Raw genomic sequence first — 14,503 nt, forward strand, 5'->3', positions numbered from 1 at the left:
CCGGAAATTCCTTGTCACCACCAGTAGGAATCCGCACAGGGTGGCAATGAGTGTAAAAAAAATTAAAATCATTAATGAGGATTTCCGAAAACTATTCCCGCAAGTGCTGGGGATGAGCCGGAGTAGGGAATGTATTCTCGCCCCTGTCCCACCACTTTGCCACCTCTAGTTGTGCGACCTAGTGTAGTTGGTCATGGCAATTGCTGTTGAGCGAAATGATCTAGGTTGAGAATCTACTGTTGTGATACCAAATGATACCAGCAACAATTACAATTTAGAAGAAAGAAGATTAGAAAAAAAAGCAACTGCTTACAAAGAAAAGATCATGTATTTCATTTCTTAATTTCAAATTTCGCATAACAAGAACTTATATCCGTTGCACTTAGGGGAAGGTGGGAAAGGTAGCTAATAGATTTACAGACATAAATGAATTAGGTAAATGGATGGAATCGAATTCTAATAAAGAAATTCAATTCTTTCTTTTCAATGAAATTAATTTGTACAAAGGGATTAACGTTGAAAGCATGATTAATAAAATAATACAAAATATATATAATGAGAGATGACATGTTATTGTATATAGCATTAGAATAGTGACGGTGGGAAAAGTTAAGTTGTTGAAAGTTTGAAGGTGGGGAAGAGACATTTTGCAATTAAAAAGGGACCAGCCATTCCTGAAACTAAAACTGATGTAGGGTCGTTTTCAGTTAATCACTTTAGACAAAAGAAAAACAAAATTTGTTATACAAGTAAATAATTTACAACATTAGGTATATTAATTAGAGCAACAAACTCTAAAGTTAGTTAAAGTAGTGCTATGGAAGCAACTTAATTATAATTATCAATGATCACATCAGACTCAATTTACAGTCTTCAATTCTTATGCTTCTAACCACTTTATTATTTTTCTTCGAAACCAAACTTCCTATGCTGCCTGTGTTTAATTGAAAAAAAAAACAGCTTTATACTTCAATCCTACCCATTCTCTACTAACTAAACAAGTTTAGTTTTTTTTTTTTTTTTTTTTTTTTTTATATATATGTAGTAGATCTCAGCCTCAAGCTACATCTGCATCACCTTCTCTCGCGCTTAACTGTTTTTCTCAACGGTTTTTCATTGGCCTACTATGGAGAGAAGCGCGTCTCCAACCATGGACCCGAAATCGGCTTCTACTCTGTCATCAATCTCGCCGTCGCTTGATTTATCTCCGCCTTCCGATCACCATACTGAACAGTTCGCTTCCTCTTTCACTTCACTATACCATTCGATTTTCCCGCCAAAATCTTCTTCCTTTTCAGAGTCCTTTTCCTTCTCTTTTACGCCTTCTACCTCGTCCCCATCCTCGGCCGCATTAACTGATGACTTTGACATCGAGCACCGTCTTAATCAGGTTCGACTTGACACCGAACACCGTCTTAATCAGGCTCGACTTGTTTTGGAGTTCCAAGAGCTTACAGATTATTACGAGCTCTCTCTAACTCGCCTCCAATCTCTCACCAAAGAGATTGAGTTGCTTCGCCAAGAAAATGTTGATCTCAGATTAGCAAACAGCAACCTACTCAAGTTTCTTCATATCTTTTCTCCTATTCCACGCCGCTTTAACAGCCATGTGATTGTGGAGCCAAACAGGATCGAAAAGAGGAATCCAGAAAAGGTAACGGTGCCAAAAAGCATTTCTGTCCGCTCTAGTGGTTATCTCAAGGTGAATCGAGCTAGTGCAAGCAATGGCGGCCAGTGTACTTCTTCAACTCGGACACGAGTTACGAATCATCTAGATCAACTCGCCTCTAAATCGGTGAGTCTAATTTTCATTTTGTTTGGTTCCAGTAGATTGCATTGCCAGGTCACGTGTTGTATGCTCATTCCATCCGGTAGAACCCTAACACTGGCTAACTCTAATTATCGCGCTAGAACTTAGAGAATTGCTAATAAATGCTTTCATTTACTTGAATTCGTAGTTAACACATTTCGAGTATAAAATAGAAAAAGCACAATCTGTTGGTGATGAAAATGCGTATTGTTATGATGTGATGTTAACAGGTGCAACCCAGAGTATGTGTGGCAGGAGGAAGCACGAGAGAGAACGCATCGGTGGAGTTCGATGTATACAATCAAGGGATGTCGAAAACAGAGATGTGCAACAAATGGCAGGAGACTGGTGCATGTCCATATGGCGAGAATTGTCAATTTGCGCATGGAATCAAAGAGCTGCGTCCGGTCATAAGGCACCCAAGGTACAAGACACAGGTTTGCAGGATGGTTCTAGCTGGTCAAGTGTGTCCCTATGGTCACAGGTGCCACTTTCGCCACTCTCTTACTCAGCAGGAGGAGCTACTGCTAATGGCCCAACGTTGAGCTGTATTTTCTCTCAATAAGGGATAAGGGCGTATGTAAACATTAATTAGATGCTAAAGAGCCGTCCGTATATAAACCTACCTAATCATATACCAAGAGAAGCAAACATAAAATAATAATAACAAGATGAAAACTGTTAATAATCTTTTGAAAGATATATAATACATTATAAACTGGGTGACGTCAATTGGTGAATTACATCTGTAAGGGCTATGATAATTTGCAAGTCAAAGGAAAAAACAGTGGATATTTTGATTGTTGTTTTAGGAGTTTTCTTTTTCCTTGTTTTGGAATTTTGATATGGAGATGGTTGGTTATACTCGTAACAGAAAACAACCAATACTATACTACACCCAAGTTAAGGTGTGTATTTTGTAACGATGATGCTTAATTTGTTGTGAAATGCTACGTCAACCTCTGTCTCAAATTCTTAATTTATGTTTCTCTTTCTATATACACCATAAATTATATATGTACAGATTTTGTGTGTGTGGATGAGCACAGTATATCTTTTAAACAGAATATATAGGGTCGTTTTCAATTAATCACTTTGGACAAAAGAAAAGCAAAGTTTGTTATACAAGTAAATAATTTACGACATTAGGTATATTAATTAGAGCAACAAACTCCAAAGTTAGTTAAAGTAGTGCTATGGAAGCAACTTAATTATAATTATCAATGATCATATCAGACTCAATTTACAATTTTTTCGAAACCAAACTTCCTATGCTGCTTACTCTACTCTACTTGTAACCCTTCCAGTAGAATACAAGCATTCTACAATTACTAACTTTATCTAAGAGACAGAAGAAATTCAATCAATTCTCTACAAGAACTTATATAGGCTTGCAAACATTACAAAGATAAATATTTAACTACCCCCTTATCCTTATCCTTATCCTCTACAACAATTACTAAACTACCCTTCAATTTAATATAATAGTATTTCTAATATCCTCCTCATACTGGACGGTGAATATTGAGTAAACTCAATTGTTCAACCAAACTAGTAACTGTTTTGTAAGTATATCTGCTAACTGATGCTTGGTTGCAGTGTGCAACAATTTCACAAGTCTAATTTGTATCTGTTCTCATAGAAAATGCCAATCAATCTCTTTCATTAAATGTGGAATTGTGTGCCAAATAAACTGCAGTCTTGTTGTCACAATACGTAATAGCATGTTTACAAGGAGGAAAACCAACAACTTGCAGTAAATAAAGTAAGCAATTAGATTTCGCAGGAAGTGTTTGCAAGAGCCATGTACTCTGTTGTGAGCACGAACTTTTTCCGGCCCTAGTGATGAGTCTATGTTACATTCTAGCTAAAAGTTGGTGTAGGTAGGCTTCACACAATGCGATGTGTGAGATACGATCTAACGACCCGGACCCCTTTTTTGAGTCATTTTAGTTCGTTTTACTTTATTCAATCAAATTCTATTTGGATTTATCATTTCTATATTAAAAAATACTCGAAGCCAAAAAGGACATTCGATCGAGGATCCTTGACGGTTTCGGGCATTTTTTAGCCAGTTTTCTGGCAGTTTTTTTGTCCACTCTCCACTATAAGAAAGGGAGTAAACTGCCAGGACGGGGGGAACAGAAGTTCAGAAACATATTTTGAGAAAGAAAAAAAAGAAAGAAAGGAAATTGGCTGAAAATCATTTGAAACCAAGTGAAAGTGAGTGAAAATAAGAGGTTTTCTACACAAATCTTACCAAAACGAATCATTTTGAGAGGTTCAAACACCCAAACACATATTATTTCAAAGATATTAGTCGAAGAAACACGTTTCCTACAACGGTTCTTCACTAATTTGTCAATTCTGAAGTTATTACACTTCCAGAATTGATCTTTTGGGTCAAACCTACTTCAAAACTGGTAGTTTTCGGTCTAGTCTAGTGGAATACCACATTCTGATCATTTCAATTGCTTGCTGCACAGGTCCGGGTTGCTTGTCAAAGTCACAATCATACGTGCGTCAGCCTACCTAACACAAAAACTGGAAAAGCGTTTCAGAGGTAACATCTGAAGGGATTTAAAAGCCTGTTCCCTACTGTTTGCTCCCTATTTTATTAATTTTGTACTTTTCTCCCTTTGTTTTCTGGTTCTCACACTAAAACAGAGGCTCTGCCCAAAAGGCAATCCAAGATCGAGGACCCCTGTTTTCTATCGGGGATCATCCTAGATTAGTAACATGGAACTTTTCGGGTAGAAACCTATTTTCTTGTCTGGTAGTTTAAATTTCCATTTTTCGGTAATTTTAATACATTTTGTCCACTTTTGCAAATGAAGATAAAAACAATCCCAAGATAGGGTTATTTTGGGCATTTTTATTAAAATCCATTTAAACGACTAAATTAGGCTTCGGAATAATTGCATGTTACATTATGAATAAATGAGTCCTATTTGATCGAGTCCGGCATTTATTGTCTTGCAGATTTAATAGATTTATTTCATATGGCTAGATTTGATGTATTATGGCTATTTGTGCCATTTGTGAAAATGATGTAATAATTTATAGTTCAGTATTTATTTATCGCTTTCGAATGATCAAAACGGTATATAACTGAATCTGGAATAGAAATATTATGCTATTTTAATAAAAGACAAGTTTATGCGTTTATTAATCAGACCCTTGAACCGTTTAAGTCCCGAACTTAACTCTAAAGAGATAGCATGTTGTGAGCTCGTGTGCTACCTAATTGTTTGACATGTTCCCGAGCATTAAATTCGGGTGGCGACTCTGATATAAATACTTTAATTTAAAATCATGATAAAAGATTAAATTATAAACATAAAAGAATGCATACACCAGAAGGGGCACGCTAAGCGTCGTCCTTAAAAACAGAAAGTGACGGTGATATGTAAAAAATGGAATCCCATTTGCCAAAAATCCATCCTCCCTCGCAGGAGTAAAGGGTAATCAGGTTTCGGGGCCGCTCACAGTGGCGACTCTACTCGGGATAAAGTAAGAGACTTAAACAACACTAAGGGTCTGACGATTAATGAACCTAAAATTGTCTTATATTAAAATATGTATGTTGCATCACTTCACGACACTTGCACAATTTGCACCATTACCCTATTAGCCCCGTTCTACCGATGTGTACATTCCTTGTGTTCATGTGCATGTTTGTAAAACACTCATAGATGTACCCCTGCAAATCGCTAGAACTCCTAAACGAGGAGAGGCATAGGACAAGTATATCGTGCTATAGGAGCCTATAAAAGGACCCTCAGTCAGGTTAGTCTGAAGCTCATATAAGCAGTCCTAGTAATTTCCCCTTAGGATACCAAAACTTGCATTTGATTACTATGAGAGAACTAGTTTATTTGTCCCCCGTTGATGAATAAATAAAGCCAATTCCTAGGAAAGATGAATTGACCAATCGATTTGGAGAAATAAGGTCGGAAGGGATGAAGTCTAAAAAATGCTTAAAAAGTCCCTTTTCACTTTTTACTTCATTCGCAATTTATGATGTATTTTGTTTTCTGATGTAAATACCTTTCATTTTATACTTATAAACAATGTCAATACATACAAAGCATCACATAAAGTCATCATTTAACGTGTCCATGCTAATGTCTTTTTATGGAAGGACAAAGTCTTAGAGTTAGGTCTTTATGTCCATAAATTGAGAATCAAAATCGGTCTTGTTTGGAAATATCCTTCGAGTCTAGAGGCATATCAAATATGTTGTGACGTGACAATATGTTTTTACCTAATATGTTTTTTCGAGTCAATTTTCATTAAGTCAATTAGGCATACCCTGAATGCCGTCAACGGCTTATGATCCTCGAGTCAATTTGCATCAAGTCAATTAGGCATACCCCGAATGCCGTCAATGACTTATGATCCTCGAGTCAGTTTTCATCAAGTCAATTAGGCATACCTAGAATGTCATCAATGACTTTAATCGTCGAGTCAGTTTTCATCAAGTCAATTAGGCATACCCCGAATACAGTCAATGACTTATGATCCTCGAGTCAGTTTTCATCTAGTCAAGTAGGCATACCCCGAATGCTGTCAACGACTTATGATCCTTGAGTCAGTTTTTCATCAAGTCAATTAGGCATACCCCGAATGCCGCCAACGACTTATGATCCTCGAGTCAGTCATATAAAGACATTCAACAATGTCGTCTAATCTTATGACAAGTTAATCATCGAATCCAAGTCCTATTCAGATTCATTACAGAATTCTATGGATTTTTTCCATCTCGTTTATGGTACGTAATACCTATCTTAGTCGCTTGGTCTACTCAAGTTCGAATAGTCCAAAGGTCTTTTGGAAGGTCATATAAAGTCGTCATATTATCTAAAAAGTATGCCCACTTAAGTCTCTATGTGGTGTATCCAATACGCCAACATCTGTTTCACTCTCCATAAGGAAGTTCCTTCTTTTTGATGTTTTAGTCTTTGGGAACTGACTCATAGAAGCACTTGTCTCATTACCTTACTTCATTTCAGATAGAGAAAGAAGGTAGTCAACAAGTAGAGATGTCATCACCAAATTCCGAGGAGTCTTCCGTTGCTTCAAGGAGATGGGGTATGACAAACACCCCAACTGAATTCCAGATGCCTCATATCTTTGCTTATATGGGAACAGGAAACCCATATGGTCACATGAGGACATATCTGCGTCAAATGGCCACAGCTAATGCTATAGTGGCACAACTTACTGACTATTTTCCAGAGTCCTTGAGTGGGGAAGCTTCAACCTGGTACGATGAGCAACCAGCCAATATCCGTCGGGACATTCATCTCATTATGCCTGCATTCATCAGGAGGTTCAGACACCTTGTTCCACCTCCTATTTGGTTGAATGATCTAGTAGCTCTTGTTCAAGACAATGATGAGTCATTTCAGGATTACTATGAGAGATGGATAGACATGTTGCAACGTCTTCATGATCCTCCGGCCATTCCGAGTCTTGTCTTTATCCTTTTGTGCGGGCAACACTCGATGTTCCATGGATTAATGAATCATGACACCCTCAATTCATAAGGGAGAGTTCATTGAGTCGCAACCTATATGGAGAGACTGATTGAGGAAGAAGAAGAGGAAGAAGATCGTGATGTGGGTCATACCGCTCCATCAGCCTGATGCTCTACAGTCTTTGTCTTCTTGTTTTAGGTCTTCTATTATGTATTTCCCTTCGTGTTGTGTGCTTTTCCTTTTTCATATAAATACGTACTATCTTGATAGTCTTTTATGAAAAATCTCGTGTGTTATTCTGTTATTTCTAATATTCTTAGAGTCAGTCCAACGTCTTGAGTTAATCTGTTCAAACGATTTGGTTCTCGATTAAAAGAACATAAACATGACATAACACACAAAAGCATAACATAACACATCATGACTCATATCATGCATAAGAGTCTTAGATAGCATCTGACAAGCATCGCCTGTCTCAGGATCGTCGAAAAGCACAGTTTGGTCTCGACAGGCAAAAGTCACCTTAACAGAAAACCAATAGCTGAGTAGGAGCCTCAGAATTTCCGTGAAGGCATATCAGCCAGTGATTCAGATGAAAGCTCAAAATCAAGCCAGGGTTTCATAGAACCTACTAAGATGATGACTGTTGAGGATGTGAGACAGATGATGGAGGATATACTCCAAGGGGATGCTTTGAAGAAGGCAGTATCTAAAGTTGTCAAAGCCAATGCTCCCACTTCTTCTGGTGGTGAGATTCCTAAGTCTACTATACCTAAAACTTCTGGTCACAAATCTAAAGGGAAGAACCATGCCAAATATGATGATAATGGAAATGAGATTGTTTCCTCTGATGATGACGAGTCTAAAAGGGATTGGAAGTTTAAACAACAGATGGTTGAGATGTAGAAAATCCAACGCCGTTTCGAAGAGAAAGAGAAAAGCTTAGTCAAAGAAGTTTGCATTGATGTAGACGCCTTTTATGCCAAAGGAACTGACACAATCTCTGTTGGTTTCCAAATTCCAAGGTTGCCAACTTATTCTGGTAAAGGAGCACCGTCTTCTCATATTAAATGTTACTCTCGAGTTATGATGGGTGCAGGTGCTTCAAAAAGTCAGCTAATTAATCTCTTCTCTACAACATTAGCTGATGGAGCTTTGCTCTGGTACAATAATCTCCCAGAGGAAACCCAGAATGATCGGAAACTACTTTCAGAAGCATTTCTGGACCACTATGGGTATCAGGCCTAAATGGAAGTCAAGGTGAGCGACTTGGACTTGATTAAACAGAAGCATAATGAACCCTTCAAAGATTATTACAATCATTGGATGGACAAAGAGCTCCTAGTTAAGAACAAACCTGACAAGGAATATATGTTTTCCAAGCTAATTGAAAATGCCTTGCCACCTTTTCTAGAGGCAATGCGTTACCGAGACTTTGACTCTTATGATGATGTCTACCGCATGGCTCTTCGAGTTGAGAAGTATGAAGCATCTCACACCACAGGGTCAGGGGGATACAGTGGAAGAACCTTCAATCAGGCTAATCCGACTACTAATTATTCCAATCTTAATTCAGCTATGGTTCCTCAGAACAAGTCTTCTACTCAAGTCAAGACTCTTGAGGTGGCTACTCTTTCTGATAAGAACAATGATCCAGTCAGTATGCCTAATTGACCTCAGTAATGTGTCATCAGATGAAGAGGGGGGATAACTATCGTTCTAGAGTGAATCATACTACCCGAAGTGGTCGAGCTTACAACACTGTTCTGCCTGCTAGAGGGACTCTAGTTGACCTGCTTGCTCCTAATGTCTCTACTCCAACGTTAGTCATTCTAGACAAGGATAAAGAGAAAGAAGACCTGCTCATTACTCAGCTCAAGAAAACCCCATCCCAAACCAGTGTTTGGCATCTAATAATGAAGTCACCAGAACACAAAAGTGCTTTGGTCAACGCTCTCTCAGAAATGGAAGCTCCACCTGTAGTGGCAATTGATGTCTTAGGCTGTATGTTGACTCAAATGTGCACCAAGTCTATGGAAGTATCATTTTGAGACAGTGAGTTACCAACCGAAGGAAGGAATCACAACAAGCCTCTATACATACGGGTTGAGATGATTGACATAATAGTTCCCTGTGTTATGGTTGATGATGGGTCAGCTCTTAACTTATTCCCCAAGAAAATGTTAAGTTCATTGGGTCTACCAGAAGAAAGCTTAAAAGAGTCACACATAGTGATTCGTGCTTATGACAACTCCAAGCGTCGGGTAGCCAATGCAATGCTGATTATGAACTTCGTCCGAGGACTAGGATTGCGCAAGGAACATCAAGGAGTTGTCTCCTTTAATCTTGAGGCTGGACAGCGTAATCGCCATGGTTTAGGGTTCCGATCAGACAATGGGAAAAGACCCTTAAAAGGCAAGCAAGGTGGAAAGTGATTGATTTCCTTTATTAAAGTAGAAACTCAAGCTTACTTGGGGGAAGCCGAACCCATGGTCATTGATGGCAAAGTACTTCCGGGTTTTGAGATGTTCAATAACATTGTGGACTTCTCTAAAAGCCAAAATGCTTCGTTCCTACTTCAGACTACCAGACACGCCACTATGGATGAAGATTAGTTCGATCTAGAGATCAAAGAAAAGGTGTCCCATGCCATGAAGAGAATGAAGTCAATTCTTGAGGCAAACTCAGGTTAGAATACTTCCTATTGTCGTGTCAAGATTACCGATGCTAATGGCTCTACTGTTTACGAAGAGCAGAAATCCGGGGAAAGCCGAAGTGCTGAATAGATCATGACTGAAGCCATAGAACAGCTGATCAAAGCTTCTAGTGCTGCTGATCAGATTCCACCCGCTACTGATGAGGTTCAGAAATTGTCTAAAGATCAGATGAAATAACTCTCTAAAGATCTCAAGGGATTACTCTTTGAAGACGAAGTCGAGCCTAAGACAGAAGAGTACATGCTTCCCATTATGGAGTAAGATTTTAATGTCAATATTTCTTCTGTATTCAACTTTGACAATGATTTATTTACTAAGTTTAATGCAATGAATTTGCAATTTGCTTATTTGTGTGATGTCTCTGATAATGGTATCACTCATGCATTAGAACCACCTAGTGCCATATTCAGCATTCATAACTCATCTTTAATTGAAATAAATCTTGGTTCAGAGGATAAACCTAAAAATGTTTCTATATCGAGTGACTTAACCTCTGAAGAAAGAGTCGAGATGATCAAAACACTCAAGAAGCATGTGAAAGCCTTCGCTCGATCTTACGATGATATACTTGGGTTGATAGAGAGATTGTAGAATACAGAATTCCTACAGATTCAATAGATTAAGGCAGTCAAGCAGAAGCTACGGCATCTCCGTCCATAATGGACATTAATGGTTAAGGAAGAAATTGCCAAGCAATTTACAGCCAAGTTCATAGAAGTGGTTCAACAGTCAGACTGGTTAGCCAATATCGTCCATGTAGCGAAGAAGGATGGCAGAGTCCGGGTATGTGTAGATTTCCGCGATCTGAACAAAGCTTCTCCAAATGATGATTTTCCTCTCCCACACATAGATGTACTAATCAACAGCGCTGCCAGAGATGCTATGTATTCCTTCATGGATGGATTCTCCGGGTATAATCAGATCCTGATGAACATCCTAGATATGGTCAAGACATCCTTTATTACATAATGGGGAACCTACTGATATCGGGTAATGCCTTTCGGTTTAAAGAATGCTTGAGCCACTTATCAACGTGCAGTGACAGCAATTCTCCACGACATGATCTATAAGGAAGTTAAGGTCTATGTCGACGACATGTTAGTGAAGTCCATGACAAAAGAAGAACATCCAGTCATCTTAAATCGTTTTCTGACCCGAATAGAGAAGTACAATCTTCGAATAAATCCGAGGAAGTGCGTTTTTGGAGTCACCTCCAGGAAGTTATTAGGGCATATCATCACCCAGAAGGGTATTGAGATTGATCTAGACAAGATCAAAGCAATCATTGAGATGCCTGCTCCAAAGACAGAGAAAGAAGTCCAGTCCTTCCTCAGATCACACCAGTATGTCAGTAGATTCATTTCACGCCTCACTACGGTGTGTGAACCCATTTTCAGGCTCTTGAAGAAGGAACAACTAGTTGTTTTGAATGAACAGTGTCAGTTGGCCTTTGAGAAGATTAAGAAGTATCTCACTAATCCACCGGTATTGCGACCTCCTATGCCGGTTACCCTCTTATGCTATATGTGGCTGTAGAAGAATCCTCAGTTGGAGCAATGCTAGTTCAGGAATAGGATGATAAGTCTGAACATGCCATTTACTACCTCAGTAAGAAGCTACTAGATTACAAAACCTGCTACACTATAGTGGAAAAGACTTGCGCAACAATGGTATGGCTCACGAAGAAGCTTCACCATTACTTCTAATCTTACCGCATACAAGCAGTAGCGAAGGTTGACTCAATGAAGTATTTGTGTTCAGCCCCAGCTCCAGTTGGAAAATTATCCAGATGGTTACTCTTATTGTCTGAATTCGACATTGAATACCTGACCAAGAAAGTGATCAATGGGAGAGCAATAGCAGAGTTCCTTACCAATCAACCTTGTTATGCGATTTCTGCAAGTGAACGGTTTCGTTTGTAGTAATAAAAAGATATCGATCCCACAGGGAACGTTTTTTCACGAAAACTTATTTTGATACGATTTAAATTACGTCTTTAGGTTTATATTATAGAAAATTGTTTAATTGAATTGGATTGAATTGGTCAAAATCATATGAGAAATATATGTTGAAATTTAGAATACAATTCTGTCTGAGATTTGATCACGAGACAGAAACTTTTGTGTTTAAAGTAAGAAAAGTATAAAACTCATTCGCATTAAGCAAAGAAAACAACTTTAATTTTGGTAAGATTATAAGCATGTAATAAATCATAAATTTGTTCAATTAATAGGCTTTGAACCGTAGAAATCTCTCTGGATCGGAGCAGATTTCTACCTTAATCAAATTGGTATTTATATCCGATAAGCCGACTCAACGATCATATCTTCCATAAACACTAATTCTTTCAAGTGTTCAACTAAGTTTCCTTGTAATTATACGTTTTAATGAAAACACCAGAACCTTACTTCGAAGGTAACATCAAAGTAACAACAGAAATATTTATTGAATAAAGTAAACGTTTTATTATAGAATTGTGAATTTTCATAAGTTAACAGAGAAGAATAAACATGGATAGCATTTTAACTAATTTGAGTTCCGGGTTGTCAATCCTTTCCTCAAACTTCGTAGGTTTGTCAAACCTTGGGGCGCTTCAGCCGTTAGTTCTTCTCGCTGAATCTTCAGAATAGAGATTGTCCAATCTACTACCAGAATGAGAACTTGTCTTCGAACAACTCTTCATCTAAACTTAATCGCTACTGTGTTTGTAATAATCTAAGAACAATCTTGTGTACAGCAAGTTTGCTATACAGAATTGAAAACTAATCTTTGGGTCTTTTCTGACTCAGAATCTCAACATTATATCTGCTATCTAAAATCTTAATTAACCAACTCTCTAACTCTGAAATCAACTCTCTATTTATAGATGTTGAAGAGTCGTGTTTGAATGGTTGTGTCCGCTGTGAAGAGTCATTTCTATCCACCCGAACAGACGCGTTTCTTGAATTTCTAACATGTGAAATCGGTGCTAAATTGACTGATGGTCGTACCGAGATTCTGAAATCTCAGTTGCGACCTAGGGAGCAATTTTTCCTCAGAACGAACTTTGATTTTTATGCCTCGATTTAGCGTGTCGCGATCGAGATATGGGAATCTCGGTCGCGACACGGGTTGTTCTTCCCGGTCTCGCTCCGTTCCCGTCTCCTCGTATCGGTGCGATGATTTTCTCGTACTTTTGGCTCGTAACTTAGGGTTTTTCCTTCTTTTTTGATCCGTTTTAGCTCCTATTTATATTTAACCAAATAATTAAGTACCTTGCATCAAAGAAACATATATGGACGTAAAAGTACTCAAAATAGATATAATTAGTATCTCATGACAAAACTGACGTAAATATTAATGATATTTTAGGTATATTTTGGGCTTAACAAATCTCCACACTTAAGCTTTTGCTAGTCCCGAGCAAAATTTCACTGAATTTATCCTTTAACTTATCTCTTTATGAAAATAAAACATATATCCTTGTATTCCTTTTTAAATTAGTTAACCCGAAAGATTAACTTTGCATGGAAAATTTATACGCAAAATATCAAACTAACTAGTGTAATTCAATTTTTAAATTGAAGTATTCGGGACGACATAAGCACGCATGTTTTTGAGTCTTTCGTCTCAAGGCATTTAAAAGCACAAAATTTCCTTTCCCAAACCTAAACTATTATATGAAATATGAAATGAATAAGGACTTAGGTTTAATTTATTTGCTTAGTTACGCCCGTGATAAGGGTGGTCTCGATCGTAACTTTATTTTAATTGCTTTGTGTTCGCTTAAGAGGTACCGACCATGCCATGGATGGACGCAATCGTTACTTTAAACACGTTTAATTTTTGCTTTAATTTTTAACATTCCTTCCATACCTCGATTGTGATAAGGGTGGTCGCATTCGTGGCCAAAAGTACCGTTTACTTACTTTTTTTCTTCCCTTTCATACCTCGATTGTGATAAGGTTGGTCTCAATCGTGGCCAAAAGTTAAGAATACGACTATTTGATTTGATTAACATGAGTTATAAAATGAAAATTTTAAAATGGGAAAGAAAAATAGCACATCCATCCTATATTGACTTAAAATTCAACATGTATTATGGCTAAAGTTTCCTTAAAAACTTCAACTGGTGTTAATGTATGACGAAATCAAACCGAGCTAAAAATTGTTAGTTCAATTTAATGCCTATAAACCTAATTGAAAATAAGATTTATTGTATCATGAATTTGCATGATATAAAATAGAGATTGAAATAAAGAATTTTTACTTAAATACATTTACTCGAGACGTTTTTTTTATAAAATCGTTTCGGAGGTTCGTAAAAAATTTGAAAAATATTGCCCGTATAGAAATAAAGAAGTTGCTGACTCTATTGAATCAGAGAATTCGGATACTATCTTACAGAAACTCCTCCATGGTTCTCCCCTCATTTGACAAGGGAACAGAAAGACCCGAACCTTCTAGTGGAGCAAGACCTCTTTTAGGGATAAGAGAGACATAGTTGGAAGAGA

At 37.7% G+C, this 14,503-nt stretch overlaps 1 protein-coding gene across 1 annotated transcript; it reads left to right on the plus strand.

Annotated features, from left to right (window-relative positions):
- The first annotated feature begins 891 nt into the window (after positions 1-891).
- On the plus strand, positions 892-2,797 carry LOC136200723 (zinc finger CCCH domain-containing protein 14-like). The gene is made up of 2 exons (XM_065991150.1): positions 892-1,795; positions 2,041-2,797. Exons 1-2 carry the CDS (start codon positions 1,127-1,129, stop codon positions 2,353-2,355), a joined length of 984 nt encoding a protein of 327 aa, XP_065847222.1. The 5' UTR covers positions 892-1,126; the 3' UTR covers positions 2,356-2,797.
- Positions 2,798-14,503: the final 11,706 nt, after the last annotated feature.

This window comes from Euphorbia lathyris, chromosome 7, assembly GCF_963576675.1.
Source record: "Euphorbia lathyris chromosome 7, ddEupLath1.1, whole genome shotgun sequence".
Taxonomy (NCBI): domain Eukaryota; kingdom Viridiplantae; phylum Streptophyta; class Magnoliopsida; order Malpighiales; family Euphorbiaceae; genus Euphorbia; species Euphorbia lathyris.